The sequence below is a fragment of the Abrus precatorius genome, unplaced genomic scaffold (assembly GCF_003935025.1).
Source record: "Abrus precatorius isolate BTA unplaced genomic scaffold, Abrus_2018 Scaffold4, whole genome shotgun sequence".
Lineage (NCBI taxonomy): Eukaryota > Viridiplantae > Streptophyta > Magnoliopsida > Fabales > Fabaceae > Abrus > Abrus precatorius.
The window spans coordinates 19,827,605-19,846,878 of NW_020874384.1; the positions used below are offsets into that span (position 1 = coordinate 19,827,605).

The window sequence follows — 19,274 nt, forward strand, 5'->3', positions numbered from 1 at the left end:
AAGGACTGCTAGAATTTGACCATGGCAATTTACGATTCAATTAAACGAAAATAAACCCTGATGAACGACAATAATGCATAGGTTGCATTTTTGAAACATCGCATCAAAAGAAGAATCTGGGCCGAATATAATTTATAAAGAAACTCTAAGAACTAAAAGTTTTTTTTTTTTCAAAAAAAGAAAATGTTTTTTTTAATGAAAAACTTATGACAAACGTTATCTAATTTATCTTAGACATTATTTACATACATAGGGTGGGACAAGTGTAAAAGTATGAAACAACTAATATTATTCAGACAAAATTTAATATACACATCACATTACAAGGTTTATTTTAGAGTCTGGACATCACATCACACATTTTCCTATAGGTTTTTTCTTTTTGCAATGCCATTTTTTTCCAACCACACCAACTTTTTTTCAGAAACAAGTATTCAGAATTTATTAATTATTTGAAAAAATTACCGAAATGGGTGATATTACTATTATTTTGGTCAACTGAAAAAAGGGTGATATTAAAAGAAACTACTTTTGTTATATATCTTTACATATGTCACGTTCCCCCAAAGAATGATAGAACAACAGCATGTTGGCCCAAAGCTATTATTAAAAGTTAAAACTAAAAACAACGGGCCCAGACACAACCTAATCCATTCAGCCACTCACATGAAGTGATTAAAATCCATTGCCTTTTTTTACAAAAATTACAACCTCCTCTTTGGAGTATGGGGCTTGCTTTGGGACTTTTAAGTGGATTTTTTCTTGGACAATAAACATATTTCCATGATCAGTGATTACTAACCCTATGGGCCTCTATAAAAATAATTATATAAAAAAGAAAATAAAAATAAATAAATAGATATGAAAAGTTAAAATGGAGATGCGGGGTATCGATCCCCGTACCTCTCGCATGCTAAGCGAGCGCTCTACCATCTGAGCTACATCCCCATTTGTTAGTTGATTGCCAATTACAGTTTATAGCTGTTAAACTAGTTTGACATCTTTTTGAAAATGTCTTCTGCCAAATGGTTTTCGGTTTATCTGTGTCAAAAAAACCTTTAAACAAGCAAACACATTTTTCCCCTTTAAAATCAAGATAAAATTTAGGGAAAGCAAAATTTTTGTTATTCTCTCTTATGTACACAGATATTTTATTTTGTAAAATATTTTCCTATATTATGCTAGTGCAGTTGTTTCTGATAATGAAACTAAAAGACGCATTATGTCGATTATTTAAGGTTTTCTTCGAAATAAAAAGGTGTAAAATGTAAAAAGGTTTTCTTTTTTTCTTTCTTCTAATTTGATAATGAACATGCATAAGAGCGTAAATAAGTTCAGTAGTTGATATTTTAATTAATATTTTGAAAAGCATTAATCAATACTTAGTGTCGATTAATTCAATTTAAAATTTTAGAATATTTCATACTTTTATATTATAAAATAATTATTACTATTAATTGTACAGAAAATTTTACATCCTCTAACATTCTTATAACTTTATCGCAACTCCATGTTTTTATATATATATATATATATATATATATTGATTAAGATTAATATATTATAAATGTAATTGTATTAAAATTCCCCGGTTCATTGACGAGGTGGACGATTCTGATTCATCATTGATTTGTACCGTTGCATTGGTCCGTTACCTTTGGGTTTATTGGGCCCTTGTGGTCATCATAATGACAAGCATCCTATGCGACACAGCATTGAGGATAATAGTGCGCACATATCTTATTTTCATCCCATCCAATTAAATAACAAATATATAATCTTTATTATTATCAAGTGTAATTTTTCATGATAGTCGCTTTTTTTTTGTTGAACATGGTTATTCTAATTTAGCATTTATTTTATAAATTTTAAAATATATTGTTTTCAAAATATTTAATGTTAAGAAATATTTATTTATTTCTTTTACATTCAGATTTGAAATTTTAAAATCTCAACTTTGAGATACTTTTATTTTTTTAATTATTTTTCTCAAACCTTAATTATCTATACTTTCAATTTTTTAAAATTTATTTAAAAGGTTTATTTTTTAAAGTAAACTACTTATATTTTTAAAATTTTTTAAAAATCGTAGTGCATAAAACTTATATTAAAAGTAACGATGGGTATACACTCTAGAATTAGAGTGTATAGGGTGAAAGAAAAAGAAAAATAAAAGAGTGAAAGAGAAATGGAAGAGCGAGACATAATAATAATAAAAAGGACAGATAAAAAAAAATTATATTAATTAATTATAAAGTGTGCAAATAATAAGTTAGATCTTTATTAGAAATCTGTAACTTAATTCACATAATCTAATTTAGAATGTATTTTTTTATTAAACAAGTTTATATGTTTTTACAAATCTTTAATTTGAAAGGGTGGCCTTTGTTACATCCAAAAAGTCTTTATAAACCAAAAGGTCGGGCTTTAATTTTTATTTATCGTAAGATTTTTATATTATAACATTTATTCGTTTATTTAAAACTTTGATGTTTACATAATTTGTTACTCGTTAGCTTGATTAAATGAGTTTATTAATCTATTTAAAGGATCTTGTTATATATAACATGCACAGAAAAATATCTTAATATAAAAATTGCTTTTAAACACTTTTTTAACGTAGACAAACTTTTCAAAAGTAAGTGTCTAATAGATAAATCCAACTCTCTTTGGATTTAGAAAGTGAGTTAAAACTTCGGAAATTTACAACTTGGTTCATCCTACTCGTTTTAACTCTTACTAATTTCAAGAACTAGATTAGGAAGTGAGTTTTGAAAAAAGAAGAAGAAGAAGAGATATTTAAACAGTTTAATGGTAAAAATAATATAATAAAATGACTGTAACGATTGAAAATTTTTAATTCTCTTAATAAGTTGTAAGAAATTATTGTTTTTTTAGACACTGTAATTCAATCATTATTTACAGTTAGCCACATGAAAATCAATTATGAATTAGTTTTCGAATATATTAGGAATTAGAATACAGCCTTTCGTACATAAAAGGACTAAATAACTTGCGTTTTTTTTTTTCTTTCAAATTTTGGATAGTATTCTTAAGATATTAAAATAAAAGAATAAGTTAAATTAAAATAAAAAACTGCATCTAAATTTTGTTCTTTATTTTTTTATCTTGATTATTCTCTTTTCTTGAATACTTGCAATGTCACTGTTCAAACTTGAGACATTCAATGGTAGCGTGAAGCACAGGTGAGGGGGGAAGACATGCGATGCAATGGCAGATTAGTTCCCGCACAAGGCGGCGTTGCGGGTACGCTGTCTGTAAGCACTGCAACACAAAAACATGACCTTTATCTCTCTCTTTTTCTTTACCAAAAAAATGTGGCCTTTTCACAGGGATGGAATAAATTGAAGGCTTTTATTTTCGTGATGCGGAATGGATAAATAATTATTGAAATATATGTAAATTATTTTAAAAATTTCATTGAAATTAGTATTTAGTTTCTTTTATATAAGTTTAATAATACAGGAAAAAAATGTAGGAAAAAAGTCACCCTTCAATTAAAGGAGAACTGTGATATGAATTGGATTGGACTCCGAAAGAATGATCCTCATCAATGTAAGTGTCAACTGCCTTCGGTAGCATTAATGAAAATAAAAAAAGAGAGAAACAATGCATTTTTTTAAAAATATAAATAACACATTTTTATAATAATTAAAATTTATAAAATAATATAAATCTCTATTTTTATTTAATTAATTTCATTTATAGCTTTACAATTTGAAATAAATTTTAAGTATTAATAACAAAAGGTTATGTATTTAAAGAATGCCTTTAAAGGTATATAGTATATATTTTTTCTTTACAAAAAAAACATTTCCCAGAACTGACACAAACAATTAATAAAGTAGCTACTAGGCAGCAAAGGGGGTCAAGTGTTGTGGAAGTGTAACCTGTTCAAAGTAGTAGCAAAGCAATTAAGCACCTTGCAAGCACAATGGTCGCTGTTGGAAATTGTTGCAGATCATAAACAATAGCGAAGAGAACCATAGCCTTATTATTTTCAAAATATTTCCCTCCATTAAGCTAACTAAAGCCTTGAGGCTAATTGAGGAGACATGGAAATCAATTCAGTTTCAAAGCCACTAATTTTGTTTTTAACGGTCTTGTTTCTGGGTTCTGAGCTGATACACTGCAATGTCACCTACGACAGAAAGGCTCTTCTCATCAATGGCCAAAGGAGGGTCCTCATCTCTGGCTCCATTCACTATCCCCGCAGCACCCCTGAAGTATGTCTCTCATTTTCTTCACTCTTTAGCCTTTTTCTTTTCCTATGTGTTTCATGTTTCTTCTTTTGTTGTTTATGTGGTTTCAGATGTGGGAGGATCTAATTTGGAAGGCCAAACATGGAGGTCTTGATGTCATAGACACTTATGTCTTCTGGGATGTTCACGAACCATCTCCTGGCAATGTACCACTCTGGATCTTCCTCTCTCTATTTGAACCAGCCTCACTAGAAAAAAAATAAATTTTTTTTAGTTCTTTGGTGTTTTTCTGATATTGGGTTGCAGTACAATTTTGAAGGAAGATATGATCTAGTACGGTTCATTAAGACGGTGCAGAAGGTGGGGCTTTATGCAAATCTTCGGATTGGACCTTATATATGTGCTGAGTGGAACTTTGGGTACATATTGCTTCCATAATCCATATGTGTTTGTGTGTGTGTGTGTGTTTAAATCTTTATTGTCTTTCTTTAGATTTCTTGTTTGGTGCTTAGTATGTAGGCTTATTGTGATTGACAATCACATTTTTTAATGGTGTAGGGGAATTCCTGTTTGGTTGAAGTATGTACCTGGCATCAGCTTCAGAACGGATAATGGGCCTTTCAAGGTTGAACTTCAATTTCATTGACACGGTTTCTCCCTGTTGATTCAAGTCTTGGATAATCTGACATTGCCGGTTTTTGTTTTTTAGGCGGCAATGCAAGGTTTCACCCAGAAAATTGTCCACATGATGAAGAGCGAAAAGTTGTTTCAATCTCAGGGTGGTCCAATCATTCTCTCTCAGGTATGTAATTCCTTTCATTCTATGGGTGGCATAAGTGAAGAAATACTCAAAAAACCTTGGAATGAATCAGGCACTCTCGCACATTCATACCAATGAATCACTATTCACTACTTCTAGAGAAAATCTTCAATTTTTTTCTCCACTTGTGTTGTATTTTCTAGATTGAGAATGAGTATGGACCAGAAAGCAGGGCAATGGGCGCTGCTGGCCGTGCATACGTAAATTGGGCTGCAAGTATGGCTGTTGGATTGGGTACCGGAGTCCCCTGGGTGATGTGCAAGGAAAATGATGCCCCAGATCCTGTGGTGAGCCCTCTCATTCTTCTAGTTGACTTCAGTTGTCACACTCCTTCAGAAATAGATTTTATTTGATCTCAAGCTCTTTCTTTAGTTCATCATAATTATGTTGTTACTGAGGGTTGAATATGATCCATCCAATTCTCGATTGCAGATAAATTCATGTAATGGTTTTTACTGTGATGATTTCTCTCCAAATAAACCATACAAGCCTAGCATGTGGACCGAGTCTTGGAGTGGCTGGTAAGCTATATATTGCATTATATTTGAAGTTTGTTCTGTAACTTTATATACAGTCGTCTGAATTTTTTTACCCACTTCTTCTGATATCTTTTTTCTATTCCCCATGACCGCATAAGGTTTACTGAATTCGGTGGCCCAATTCACCAGCGACCAGTTCAGGATCTAGCATTTGCAGTTGCTCGTTTCATCCAAAAGGGTGGCTCTTATGTGAATTATTACATGGTTGGTCACCTATTATTTGTTTCCTAATTTCATGAAAAAGGAAAACTCTCAACTAGTGGAATAAGGCTCGGTTGTTCTTCTTGTTATCACGAAACATATTTTGCCTTACTTTAAAAATCTGAAGTTCGCCTTTGTGTTTAATGACAAATGATAGTACCATGGAGGAACTAACTTTGGACGATCAGCGGGAGGCCCATTCATAACTACAAGCTACGACTATGATGCTCCAATTGATGAATATGGTGAGAAATTCATGCTTTATAATGAGAAGATTCTTTGATTACTTTGGTTGCTGCATGATTCACTGGCATCTATGATTTGTAGATACAGTTTACTGGGCTGTGGATTGCTGTTTTTTTTTAATGAAAACCTAGCATATGAAACAATGTATCGTGATTCTTAAGTTAGAGTATAGATGCAAATGACCTACAAGTCAAATTGACTGCTGTACTATTTTGGTATTTCCTTCTATTATATAGAGCAAACTACATGCATGAATTGTAACTAGATTTTGTTTCCATTAGCTGTGACCTTATGATTAAATGTTATGTATTTATCCATGCTAACCCAATATGAACTCTGTTGTAATTGAGTACTTCACTGTGTTTAGGTTTGATCAGGCAACCAAAGTATAGTCATTTGAAGGAGCTTCATAAAACTATCAAGCGATGTGAACATGCTTTGGTTTCTTCAGATCCCACTGTTGCTTCATTAGGAGTTTTACAGCAGGTAAGTTGTCTGATATAAAGCAGTTACCATCTTCAAGTTATGTGCTTGTTATAATTAATCTTTATGGTGACTAATACCCTCTATTCTCTATGTCCTTGGTGATTTTACAGGCTCATGTATTCTCTTCGCGGACTGGAGCATGTGCAGCTTTTCTAGCAAACTATAATGCACAGTCTGCTGCTAGGGTGACCTTCAATAACCGACACTATGACTTGCCTCCCTGGTCCATAAGCATCCTTCCTGATTGCAAAACTTCTGTGTTTAATACTGCAAACGTAAGAATACTTCACGGGATCTTTTGATGTTATGTGTATCAAGTGTAATGGAAACTTTTGTTGTCCATCAGTATTTATTTGTTATCAACTTTTCCCTTTGCGTCAAGTCATTGACTGGATTGTTACGTCTGCGTGAAGGTGAGAGTTCAAACTTCAAAGGTAAAAATGCTTCCTGTCATTTCTAGGTTGTTCTCATGGGAAACCTATGATGAAGATCTATCCTCTCTGGCTGAAAGTTCAAGGATTACATCTCCTGGACTCTTAGAACAGCTGAACGTTACTAGAGACACCAGTGACTATCTATGGTACATTACCAGGTAAGTTGCTTTTATTTGAAGGTTGTCTTGTTTATTTTCAAACAGTTATCATATTATGACTTAAAATTCTTTTGGACTGTCTGCATAATGATAAAACAACTAAATCCTCAATACCTAATGTAACAGTATGCAGATTCAAGCTGAATAAATTTGCTAGTTTTGGTTTTCCAGAAGTTGCTGAACTTGGACATTTTAGACATATTTCAGTTTTAAATTCTTGGATGGATTCTGTTATTCTACATTCTCAATTCTTAGCGTTTGAAATCTTACTGTTTTGTGGTTGGCATGTTGAAGCATTGACATAAGTTCATCAGAAGCATTTCTTCGAGGAGGACAGAAACCCAGCATTAATGTGCAGTCTTCTGGAGATGCTGTTCATGTTTTTGTTAATGGGCAGTTTTCAGGTATAGATAGACATGCAGTAAAACATTGTAGTTCTTTCTTTTGCCTAGTGATTGATTTGAAAATGAAAGATTTCGTAATTTATTTTACAGGTTCAGCTTTTGGGACAAGGGAACAGAGAAGTTGCACATTTAATGGGCCAATCAACCTACGTGCAGGAGCAAATAAAATTGCACTTCTCAGCGTGACTGTTGGATTACCAGTTAGTACTTTGTATTTTGCTTGTAAATTCAACTGATCTTGATCATTATGTTGCACTGCTTCAAGTGTTTCTATTTGCTTGGTTAATATGTTTGTAGTCACTGATTGATTTTCCTTTTCCTATTTTTCACTGGAAGAATGTGGGTCGGCATTACGAAACATGGAAGACAGGGATCACTGGTCCGGTTTTGCTCCATGGTATAGACCATGGACAGAAAGATTTGACATTGAATAAGTGGTTATATCAGGTCAGAATTCAGATGCTCACAGATCTAACGTGATATATTAAATGCAAAAAGAAAATGTTTTGAAATTAAGATGAGTTCTCTAACAGGTTGGCCTAAAAGGAGAGGCTATGAATTTGGTGTCTTCCAATGGAGTCTCGTCTGTTGATTGGGTCCAAGAGTCACTAGCTACTCAAAGCCGATCACAATTGAAATGGCACAAGGTAAGAACGATTCCAGCTACTAGATTATGTAATATGCCTAATTTGGATAAACTTCTTAAAAAAATTTTATAAGAGAAAAAAATTAATATAAAAAATAAATAAAACTTCTATTATATAATAATTTATCTCTTTGAATTTTAGATAAGTTAAATTTAAACGAGAGTTTTTCAATTTTTTTTCATTTTTTATATTATATTTTTTTTTCTTCTATAACCTATATCAACTAGAATCTTATCATCTACTTCAAACCTACAGGCTTATTTTGATGCACCTGGGGGTAAAGAACCACTGGCTTTGGACATGGGAAGTATGGGTAAGGGTCAAGTATGGATCAACGGGCAGAGCATAGGGAGATATTGGATGACTTATGCAAAGGGTGACTGTAAATCTTGCAGCTATTCTGGGACATTCCGGCCTGTAAAGTGCCAACTTGGTTGTGGACAACCCACTCAACGATGGTACTGCTTTTCTGTAAAAGATAACAGCAAACTTATTTTATGTCTTCAGGAAAATGCTACTTTTTAGAGCCGTTGAACTTGTGTGGTATGTCAGATCAATGTCACGTGCAGGGTGATAAAATAGTGTGCGACGGGTGTCAGTATCGTTACTCTCTAGATATGAATAATGATGATAATAATGCAATGGCCTTCTTTGGTGCAGTGTGTCGGATCCAATGTCACTATGTATTATTATTATTTTTTTTATGAGGCCAATGATGGAGGAATGACATTTAACCGCTTTCTATTTGGAAATTTCGCAGGTATCACATTCCAAGGTCCTGGCTAAAGCCAACCAAGAACTTGATTGTAGTGTTTGAAGAATTAGGTGGGAATCCGTGGAAAATATCTTTGGTAAAGAGAACGGTACATACTCCTGGAGTTCGTGAGTAGTGAACCCAATTCAGAGAACTAAAGAACCTGAACAAGAATAATTTAGTTTCCACCTGTGAATTCTCTCTGTGGCTTTCGTTTGCATTGGTTGAAGCAAGGGTAGCTTTGACACATTAAGTTATCATAACTTGGCAATAAATCAGCATCTGTCGGTGCGTGGCATTTTTCAACGATCGGGGTTAGACGTGTTAATCCTTATTTATGTGATCGAAATGGGTCACCGTGATTGATACAAATGGGTTGCCAAGATGATTTGTAATCTATTCGTTTCGACAAGTCAATGTATCTACTTTTTTCAAGAGAGAAAATTATCTTCGACGGGTGTCTTCGTTCATTTATTTCCATTTTGTCTGCATACGCAAGTATGTTTGTAATTGCCATTCAATCATCTACGTATCGTTAGTTTCAATCACTATCAGCCGCAGTTTAAGCTATTGTAATAAGGCTACCATTTATGCACGCGATCCTCATTGTTGACCCCCATATGATTATGGTATTTTAAGGCCCCGGCAGCATCTTCGACTAATGTCGTATAGCATCCTCTTGTTATTGCACGGCCCCGCCATCTTGCCACTAATTTACTTTTCTTTAGGAGGGTTTGCATGGGCTCCACAACCTAATCAATAGCGACTGACTATAGAGTGAGTGAAAGAGAGTACATGTGAACTTGTGCAGTAAGTCTGCCTAGAAAGCGGATGCTTGAAATGTAGTGATCATTGTAACTAGATGAAGTCCCTCATTTGCAATAACCTTAAAATTTTCTTGTGAAACTCGGGTTAAAATTTGGCACGACTTCGTATTCAAAATTTGTATTTGACTCTCTTGATAGTATTAATAAGAGAGCTTAGTTGATGCTTATCAAGAACGATACAAAAATCGTTGACATGTTAAGAGGGATCAATTCTTGTCATGTACTAACAGTATCTTGCCTCCTCTCTGCATCATTTATGTCGAACTCCCTAGCTTTTTCCACTATAATATATTGCCATCGTGCGTCCAAGTATTGGTTTTCCTTTTAAAATTTTTTGTTGCTTTGGCGTCGACGCGTCGTCACTTCTGCCGTGGTTCTCATTGATAATATCGTATATCACGTATGACCCGTCCGATTGTGTTAATCTCTACTTCAACTAAATTCTGATAATTATCGTTAGTTCCTAGTGTTTCTAAAAAATATCAAAATGAACATTTTTTAAAAACCAAGCATGATCCCTTACCTCTTAAGCTCCCAAACATACCTAAAGTTCTAAAACCAAACTGTTTGATTCGAAGGGCAGGAACTTCAAATCACAGTGCCACCGTTATAATCCATAACTGATTAACACTACTATAGAGAACGAGGATACCTATTTCTGCTTTTGAGCAATTAATAAAAATTACAAATGTCACAGTTACAAATGTCACAGCAACTATAAAAGAATAACGCACAAAGCTGAATATTTTTATAAACCGTCAAGTTGGTTGCTAATCTTGCTAGTTTCATAATCAAATGCATTTCAAGTACGATTGTGCAACAATTTCATTTACACATACTCCGACTCCAAACCCACACTGAAATCACGCAAGCTGATACAGAAATAGCTAATTGCAAACTGACTCGAAAACAATAACTTATTATTCTCAACATATTCATACGACACTTCAAGCAGCAGCAGTAGCATGTTTGCTTATTGTGAGTTGCAGCTCCTCCTTCTTAGCACCCACAACCTTGTCCACCAGTTCGCCTTCTTTCAAGAACAGGAAGGTTGGCATAGCCTCAATGCTCCACTCCTTAGAAACAGACTGAAGAAAAACCAAGGTGATTGGAAGATTCTTATTTAAGGAAATAGTCCTCAAAACACTTCGAGATTTAGGATTAGAAATAAAATGAAGTTATGATGAAGATTCAGGTATACTCACTTCCATTTCATCCACATCCACCTTGAGGAAGACTACATTCGGCAACTTCTTAGCAATCTCTGCTAGAATTGGGGCAATGAAACGGCATGGGCCACACCAAGAAGCAGTAAAATCCACCACAATCTATTCATGTAATTCCTTTCAATATTTTGCATTTGTTTATAATTGAAAAAAGAGAGGGGGGGGGGGGGGGAGAGTTGAGAAGATAAACAATTTTAAAGAATCATAATCATACTAACAATACCACAATCTTCAATAACTTCAATAACAGACGAAATTGATTTTAAGAAAAGGCAGGCAGTTTAAGAATTTTAGAACAAAGGTGCAACTTCAGGATAATAGAAACATTAAAACTAATTATAGATTTCAAATAGTAAATACTGTGACTATGCATTACCATCTTTTGTAGAACATTAAGTTCATCCATCAACTGGTAAAAGCTGATAATTTCGCGTCGATTAATTTGAAAAACATGACAACATAGCAGCATAGTAATGCACGCAACAAACACCATCATGATGCAAAATGAACAATCCTAGAAGAATCTAGAAATGATATGGCCCGTTTCCCCTTTCGAAGTCAAGAGGGTAAACGAATTTAAAAACCCTAATGCGCTTATAATTCTACAAATCAACAAGCTACGAGGAAAAAAAATGAAAGAGCAAGTTTAGGGGTAATAACCAGTTTCTTGCTCTCCTTTCCCTTCTCCAGATGTCCCTTCCACTCATCCACGGAGTGGACACCGATCACCTGTCCCTCTTCCGCCATTCTTCTCTTTCTTCCACACTATCGATTAAGCTTTTCCTTCAAATTTTATTAGCTGTGAACGCTAAGAAGGCCCCTGCCTCTTATATAGGATTTTCGGATCGTTGTGGTTTCTTATTAATTTTTTTTTACCAAAACATATATAAAATTTGGTCTCACGCGCTCCTTGCGTGTCCACACTACGTGACGCAAGGCCACATGTCAACGGGCATTGTGTGGTGACTCATCATCACCCATGACATAAGAAGAAGAGGCGCGTCAAGTCCGAACGCCAACCAGAGAGAGTCAAAGACTGCAAATACTGGTCTCCAAGACGTGTCCAATTCTTTATAACATGGGCCAAGGTTAAGCCCATGAGGATGGTATTGGGCTTTATCTCCCGCGCCCAAAACATAAAAAATTTCCACGTGGAGAATCCAGAACCGCGAACAAAAATTTCTGGTATCCTCTACTTAATCATTATTATTATTATTATCTCATCCACATACACATAGTCTTGGCTTGTGGTTTAAACTTTAAACCACCAGATTTAACAAATCTGACTCCATCCACGTCTCGTCTATTCGATATATATATTTTTTAATTTTATTTTTACACGCATTTGATTTCAGCTAAACGAGTGATTACAGTGGGAGTGTGTGGGGAGTAGTGTTAAGTATTAACAATACAGTAAGCACATAACTCTCCCATTAATTTCTGTTCTCTCTCTTCCAAATTTAGTATTGGAAATGGCATTCCCACAGCTCATTCCTACTTCGCCTTCTTCTTCGTCACTACCTCACAACCCCTACTTAAACCCCATCAGGCTCTCCGCATACCGCAGATTCCCCTCCTCCACATCGCAGAATCTTAATATTCTCCGCCGCCGGCGCCGGAAGCTGAATTCCGTTCTCCGGTGCTCTGCCTCGTCTTTCTCGGAGAAGCACCACACAAACTCCCCCAAGTCCGACGACTTGGTGGAGCTCCCTCTCTTCCCTCTCCCGCTGGTCCTCTTCCCCGGCGCCATACTTCCGCTTCAGATCTTCGAGTTTCGCTACCGCATCATGATGCATACTCTCCTCCACACCGATCTCCGATTCGGTGTCATCTACACTGACTCCGTTTCTGGAACTGCCGACGTAGGCTGCGTCGGCGAAGTCATTAAGCACGAGCGCCTCGTGGACGACCGGTTCTTCCTGATCTGCAAAGGCCAGGAGCGGTTCCGCGTGAGCAACGTGGTGCGCACGAAGCCGTACCTGGTGGCGCAGGTGACGTGGCTGGAGGACAGGCCTTCATCGTCTTCGAAGGAGGTGGATGTGGAGGGTTTGGCGAACGAGGTGGAGACTTACATGAAGGACGTTATTCGGTTATCGAATCGGTTGGGAGGGAAGGCGGAGAAGGAGGTTGGGGATTTGAGGAGGAACTTGTTTCCGACGCCTTTTTCGTTCTTTGTTGGGAGCACGTTCGAGGGCGCTCCGAGAGAGCAACAAGCGCTGCTTGAATTGGAGGACACCGCCTCAAGATTGATGAGGGAGAAGGAAACCTTGAGGAATACGCTTAATTATCTAACTGCTGCCTCTGCTGTCAAAGACGTCTTTCCTTCTTCTTCTTCTTCGTCCTCTTCTTCTTCTTCTTCCTGACGCAATGCGAAGGTATTGTTGTTTTCTTGTAACTTGATCACAATGGCATTCGCAGAAACATTGAGAACAAAGAAAGTTGTAAATCCTTCTCGTGGGTAATCTTATGTGCTCAACAATCCTCTTTCTTAAGCGCATAATTTTAAACACTGAGACTACTGTTGTAATTTAAAACAATAGTTAGTGACTTAGTGGTTATACTATTGTACGGAGTTGTAAGACGTTTTTGTAACTTGTTGTATGTATTTTGATCATCAAAATCCGCCTCCTTATTGTTCATGGGAACTTAAGGGCCTGTTTGTTTTACTTTTGGAATTCCGTTTGTACACTTTCCGAAGTTAGCTTTCATATACAACAGGCTGTAATGATTGAATGCGGAAATAATTGGATTCAGTTTGAGGGATAGATTCATGAACCTTTGTGTAAAAAAATGCTTGGTTTCCCTGTCTGATTCGAACAATTGTTTAACTATGGGTTGAATTATCATTGGGGCCATCAGATAGCATACCAATCAGGCTCTGGCTTTATTTTAATTGTTCTGGATTAGTTTCGGGTGGCGTCTTCACCTGATTTTATTGGTTTCCAATCTCTGTTATTCGCTAGACCGGGATTTAGATGGTTTCTATTGTTTTGGTTACTTACGTTTGGTGACAACTTGGGCATTTTTATACAAAAGCTTGTATAAAGAAACATAGATAGTTGATAGTTTCTGTCAATTGCGGAAATATTAAAAGGGCACAAGAGCCTTTGATATTTTTCCTACCTTTTTCCGCAGAAATTACACGCTGCTTTATACGTTCTTTCATTATATAATTTGGTTGTTCAATGAAACATAAAAACTCACTTGTGCGTGTGGCATTGTTCTGCCTGGTAAAATAATGCTATTGAAGTTCTAAAATCATTCCGTGAATTTCATACAAAATATACATGGTATTAGTAAAATAATCTTGATGAGTGAAAAAGTGGAAGGGATACATTTTGGAAAGAAGTTCCCTTCAAAACTCGGTAATTAGATGTGTGACATCAACATTATTGTCCCTGGAAACATTATTTTTTTTATAGGCATGTTTAATTTATGTTTTGCAAATTTTAGTTTGATAAAGTGGAAAGACTTTCTTTTCGAGTATGGTGTGAGACGAAATCTAATAATTACGGGAAATATAACTATTTGATGATAAACTTTTGAGTTTTTATGCATAATCTGATCAAAACTCTCATTTAGTATGTAAAATGTATAATTTGATTAAAGTTAGTCATTAAAATTTAAAATTTTAATATCTAATTAACAATTTACATTAATTTTTGTTGTTAAGAGAAATTAAAATTGAATAATAAAATTATTATTTATCATGTTAAATGACATATAAACTTTAAAAATAATTCATTTTCATTTCTAACTTTGCAAATAACAAAGTTTTTCTTTGTCTATGTTTTCGCTTCATAAGTGAGAACTTTGAAGATACTAATAAAATCAGTCTTAAAGTGACAACACTACTGTTAACTTTAACAAGAAATAGATCATGTAAATAAATAATTTTTTCATTTACAACAAAAAAACTCCAAAGAAAATTTGATAATTGATGTCACTAGTAATTGAGATGTCTCACATGTAAAACTTTTATTGAAATGATTAAAATTGTTATATACTCATAAATTTGAGGCTTAGATATATTTATTCAAGTAAGAAAACTCAAGACAGAGAAGTTTTGCAACGTAAATGCTTTTGCAAAGATAGTTGGAAAAAGATGCCATGAAAAAGGCGAAGCATAAGCGCAAAAATATGAAAAATCAAATACTAAAATAAACTATTTTTAAAAGATTATATAACAATATTGCTATGTGTCATTTTAAATAACAAATAATCGTTCTGTCATTAAATTTTAATGTTTCTTAACGATTATTAAATTTAGAAACTAAAATTTGAAATTTAAACAATAAATTTAACAATACTGCATATTTTAAAAACTAAAATAAAAGTTTATTTATAAATAATGAGTAACTTAACTTATTCAAGTCATCACTACCATTAATATGTCCTACTGTCGGGAGTTTGAACAAATGCAATTTCTCGTACAGGCTCTAACTGGGGAGTGGGTTGTTCCTTTCGGCAGTATCTGCGATCTCCGAGTCCTTATCTTAATCTAGTCCTACGAACTTAAGTGATCGCATGAATTGTCTTAATGAGTCACATTCGTGTTAACTATATATGCTAATAAAACTGAGTAGTACATAACAAAACATACATGTGTTCCTCTGTAATACAGTAATATTACATTAGAGTTGTACGTGCATTCCCTATTGTCCCCCCCCTTTCAATGTCCCTATATCATAGCGAATATAATCCATTCGACAAAACTTGTTTCCTTTTGAACCCTAGTCAGCTGCTAGAAATAGAATAAGTCGATAATACATATAGGATTGCTACTAGAATGACTCAACCATAGAGAAGTAGAAAATAAATCCTTATTGAGATTTCCAACCTCTTTGATTGCGGGAAAAACCTTGGTTCTCTTGTGCCATTGTTGTTGTCCCATTTGCAATTCTCTGGAAGTATACAGACATTCAATAAGCATTGTTTTTTATTAAAAAAAAAAATCAATGTTAGTAACATATTTTTACAATATACTGTATCTATCACATTCTCTATTATTTGGAATATGAATAGAGTATGTTATTAGCATTTCTTGTAAAACATTGCAGCCAGCAGCCAGCTTACGATTGTTGAATTGAAATGAGATTCGATTAGAACAAATGCATAGATAAATTCATTACCCAGTTTGTGCACAACATTGGATCATTTACTTATGACTAGTATAGGTAAGAAGTTCATACAACCTTAAGACATTGGGCCTTTCCTGTATCACAGATAGGATAATCTTGGGGGCAGCAGTGGCGCTTGTCTTTACAACATACAGCAGAAGTTAACCCACAGCATTTCCATGAAAAGCATATTCCAAGAAGGCGCTTGGCACAGCAACATGTTTCCCCTTCTCCACAGTGAGTAAACAGATTACATTTTACAGGACCTGGAGGTGGTGGGACAGGTGGATTAGGTTTGGTCTTGGTAGGATATGAAGCTAACGTGTTGATTCCACATATCCCTTTGGAATCGCCACTGTTTCGTTGCATGTGTATGTAACCATTCATTCCCCAACCTCTCCCCCATGAGTTCTTTACAATCCAATAATCAACTCCATTTTCTGAACCATATCCCACTATCAATACTGCATGATCAAGAGAAGTTGAACATGGCCCGGTGAAGATACCCTAATACAGAAAAAGAACAGCATCATATAAGATACATGATACAAATATAAGTTGATACTAAAATTGACCAGGGACCAACCTTTGAGTACAATTGGAAAGCTCTTTCACTACCACATATGCCGACGCTTACAGGCTGTGATGCAACAGCCTTTAGTACCTCTTTCTCACTCGGAGGCACATCAACATAATCATCAATTGTAACAACACGCCTTTTTAACTGTAGAATAGACGCAGGGTAAAAAAGGTGAACACAGACAACTATACTAATCTCGGCAAAACAAATGAAACAGAAAAAGAGAAAAAAAGCAAGACAATATGATTAACAAGCACGAGCACCCTATTTGAAATAGCTTATAGTCTTTTTTTTTTTAACTTATTTTAATAAATTCCTTAGTACAACTTATTAAAATAAGTTATTTCTAGCTTATCCTAGTAAGTTTCATGATTGAATTTACAAAGTAAGCTATGATTTTCAAAAAAGCTTATTAAACAAATGCTTAATTAACATTGTAACTAAACGTACGCATACTAACATAACTTAAGAATTCATCATTTTGGAGGGGAAGTGGTAAATGAAACAAATACCTTGTCCTTGCTGCAAGAGCGTTGGCGAGCTTGATATGGATAATCTTCTTCAGTGTCAATCCCGCGGTTGTCTATGACAAATTGATACGCATAGTCCATGAGTCCACCATCACAACCGCTGTTGTAGGACGTATCACAATCTATGAGCTCTTGCTCAGAAAGGCTTGCAAGAGACCCCGTCACAATCTTATTTATACCCTCAATAGCACCCGTAGCTGAGAACGCCCAACAAGCACCTACATAATACACATCTCCCAATTGTCACTCACTCAATTACATCATGCATCTATATACATTCACTCTCTACAAATTGCAATCATAATTTAAAGTTAAAAAAGTAAGAATAACATGTCATGAAAAATCATGATGAATACTTTTTGGAAACAAATTGCTGGTGATTATAGAGTTTAACTATGATAGTATACATTAAAATACACTGTACATGTAAATTTTTAAAAAACATAAAAGTACAGTGCGTTTTAATTAAATTATTATCAATATTAAGAAAGTGAAAATTTTTAATAGAAGATAGGTAGTACCACAGCTTCCTTGGTCTTTGACGGGGGTAACTGCGCCACTTTGTCTCCAATCGATCTGAGAAGGAAGGTGTAGAAGGTGATGGGATGGTTGATTCTGAACGCGTTTGAATCCAAGGAAGGAAGGGGGTAAACCGAGACGAGAGGTTTTGAATTCGTGGTGGGTGAGATCGGCGAAAGCGTTGAGGGAGAGGGTGTAGGTGGAATTTCCCTTTTGGTTGTGTTGGGAGACAAAGGCATAGTTTTCCTCGAACACTTTGAGCCTGTAACGTTTTTCCTGTTCCGAAGAGTATGTTTTGGCATGTTGCTGGCACCAGGTTTCGAAGAGTTCGGAGGTGTCGGAGGAAGAGGCGAGGGACAAAAGTGCGGAAAGGAAGAACAAAGGTAGGATTTGTAAAAGAGGATATAAACAAGTCATGTTCATGGTTTTGGCTTTCGAGACAAAGCTCAAATCCAATTCCGAAAAAATAGGGACATTCAAGTGTGTGTTACCTGCCTTTGCCTTTCCCCTTATTCTTTTCTATTATGTGGATGGATCATGAATATTGGATCTCAACTCCGCACCCACATAATATCAATATTTTAACAACTTCCCAACTATAGTCTCTATATATATGAACAACTATATCCACTAATTTTTCTCACTGTTTGTCTCAAAATTGGACAAGTGTACCCGCATTTTCTGCATTATATTGTCTAATGCCGCTCTTATTTAATTCTTTTTTACATTGATTTTTAATAATTAATTTTATTTTTAAATTGAATGATTGAATAAATGTATTTTCAATATCATTTTTTTCGTTAATATAATAAAGAAGTACTGGCGTGGACTTTTTTATTGATTTTAAAATATTAAATATTTTATTATTTTTAATATAATAAATAAACTGTTATTTTCAATATATTAAATAATTTCAACTTTTTTTAAAAAAGGAGACTTTGTTTCTAATCAAAATTGTTATGTTTTATTTTCTATTGACGTTACTTTTTTTTTCTTTATTTTCTTTTATGATCTCAAGAGACTTAATAAAAAACTCATTAAAATATATTAAATTTTATTAAAAAGAGAAAATAAGTTATTACAACATGAATGAAAGGTAAAAAAAAAAAAGGAAAGAAAAATTAGAAAATGAGATAATTTAAAATTTCACTGAAATATATTATATATTTACTAAAATTTATACAAAATAAAAGAGACAAGTAATAATTTTAATAGAGTTAATATTTTTTATTAAAAATAATTTATTTAAAATATTTTTGACAGTTAAAAAATTAAATTAAAAAAATTAAATGATTAAACCAAAATAAAAATGAGAGTTAAGAAACTAATTCATTGATTTAACATAAAATAAATATAAAAAAATATACATTATTTATATTTTTCAAATGAGGTCACAGTACAATTTTTTAGAACCTAAAAAATTGGAAAAAAAATCTAAGAAAGAAACAGTTAAAAATTGACAATTTTATTATGAATTATTTATCTCGAGAAACAATTAAGAAATAGATAAAATATGTCCAACGCTATATTTAATCAAACTTGTTTTTCTCATTTTTTTTT

General features: G+C 34.2%; 3 protein-coding genes and 1 non-coding gene across 6 annotated transcripts; 2 read left to right on the top strand and 2 right to left on the bottom strand.

The window, feature by feature from the left end:
- Window positions 1-875: 875 nt before the first annotated feature.
- TRNAA-AGC lies at window positions 876-948 on the bottom strand. Its single transcript has one exon. It is a non-coding gene; the product is annotated as a tRNA-Ala (tRNA).
- A 3,128-nt stretch (window positions 949-4,076) lies between these two features.
- LOC113865680 (beta-galactosidase 3-like) lies at window positions 4,077-9,048 on the top strand. Its single transcript, XM_027500393.1, has 18 exons — window positions 4,077-4,247; window positions 4,334-4,429; window positions 4,530-4,642; window positions 4,782-4,848; window positions 4,933-5,025; window positions 5,187-5,330; window positions 5,476-5,564; window positions 5,681-5,786; window positions 5,941-6,028; window positions 6,397-6,515; window positions 6,626-6,790; window positions 6,929-7,107; window positions 7,402-7,511; window positions 7,602-7,711; window positions 7,848-7,958; window positions 8,045-8,158; window positions 8,414-8,616; window positions 8,919-9,048. Exons 1-18 carry the CDS (start codon window positions 4,077-4,079, stop codon window positions 9,046-9,048), a joined length of 2,208 nt encoding a protein of 735 aa, XP_027356194.1.
- LOC113865681 (probable cysteine protease RD21C) lies at window positions 8,366-18,263 on the bottom strand. Of its 3 annotated transcripts, XM_027500394.1 has the most exons (7): window positions 17,717-18,263; window positions 17,178-17,413; window positions 16,672-16,809; window positions 16,161-16,592; window positions 15,806-15,869; window positions 10,945-11,067; window positions 10,723-10,827 (listed from the first exon to the last, which is right to left on the bottom strand). In XM_027500394.1, exons 1-6 carry the CDS (start codon window positions 18,135-18,137, stop codon window positions 10,994-10,996), a joined length of 1,365 nt encoding a protein of 454 aa, XP_027356195.1. In that variant the 5' UTR covers window positions 18,138-18,263; the 3' UTR covers window positions 10,723-10,827; window positions 10,945-10,993. The 3 variants fall into 3 exon arrangements, 2 of the variants coding, with proteins under 2 accessions (XP_027356195.1, XP_027356197.1); XM_027500396.1 differs by lacking the exons at window positions 10,723-10,827; window positions 10,945-11,067 and having other exon boundaries at window positions 15,521-15,869; window positions 16,161-16,175; window positions 16,352-16,592; XR_003505005.1 differs by lacking the exons at window positions 15,806-15,869; window positions 16,161-16,592; window positions 16,672-16,809; window positions 17,178-17,413; window positions 17,717-18,263 and adding an exon at window positions 11,626-11,768 and having other exon boundaries at window positions 8,366-11,067.
- Window positions 12,313-14,360, top strand: LOC113865682 (lon protease 2-like). Its single transcript, XM_027500397.1, has one exon. The coding sequence runs from the start codon at window positions 12,438-12,440 to the stop codon at window positions 13,326-13,328; it is 891 nt and encodes a 296-aa protein (XP_027356198.1). The 5' UTR covers window positions 12,313-12,437; the 3' UTR covers window positions 13,329-14,360.
- Window positions 18,264-19,274: the final 1,011 nt, after the last annotated feature.

Coding starts and splice junctions, on each gene's coding strand:
- LOC113865680 (XM_027500393.1), top strand. CDS start 4,077: ATGGAAATCAATTCAGTTTCAAAGCCACTAATTTTGTTTTTAACGGTC. Junction 5,331..5,475: donor ATGATGCCCCAGATCCTGTG/GTGAGCCCTCTC, acceptor TCTCGATTGCAG/ATAAATTCATGTAATGGTTT. Junction 8,159..8,413: donor CACAATTGAAATGGCACAAG/GTAAGAACGATT, acceptor TCAAACCTACAG/GCTTATTTTGATGCACCTGG.
- LOC113865682 (XM_027500397.1), top strand. CDS start 12,438: ATGGCATTCCCACAGCTCATTCCTACTTCGCCTTCTTCTTCGTCACTA.
- LOC113865681 (XM_027500394.1), bottom strand. CDS start 18,137: ATGAACATGACTTGTTTATATCCTCTTTTACAAATCCTACCTTTGTTC. Junction 16,593..16,671: donor CTTTCCAATTGTACTCAAAG/GTTGGTCCCTGG, acceptor TTTCTGTATTAG/GGTATCTTCACCGGGCCATG. Junction 11,068..15,805: donor TTTTTCCCGCAATCAAAGAG/GTTGGAAATCTC, acceptor TTACATGAATAG/ATTGTGGTGGATTTTACTGC.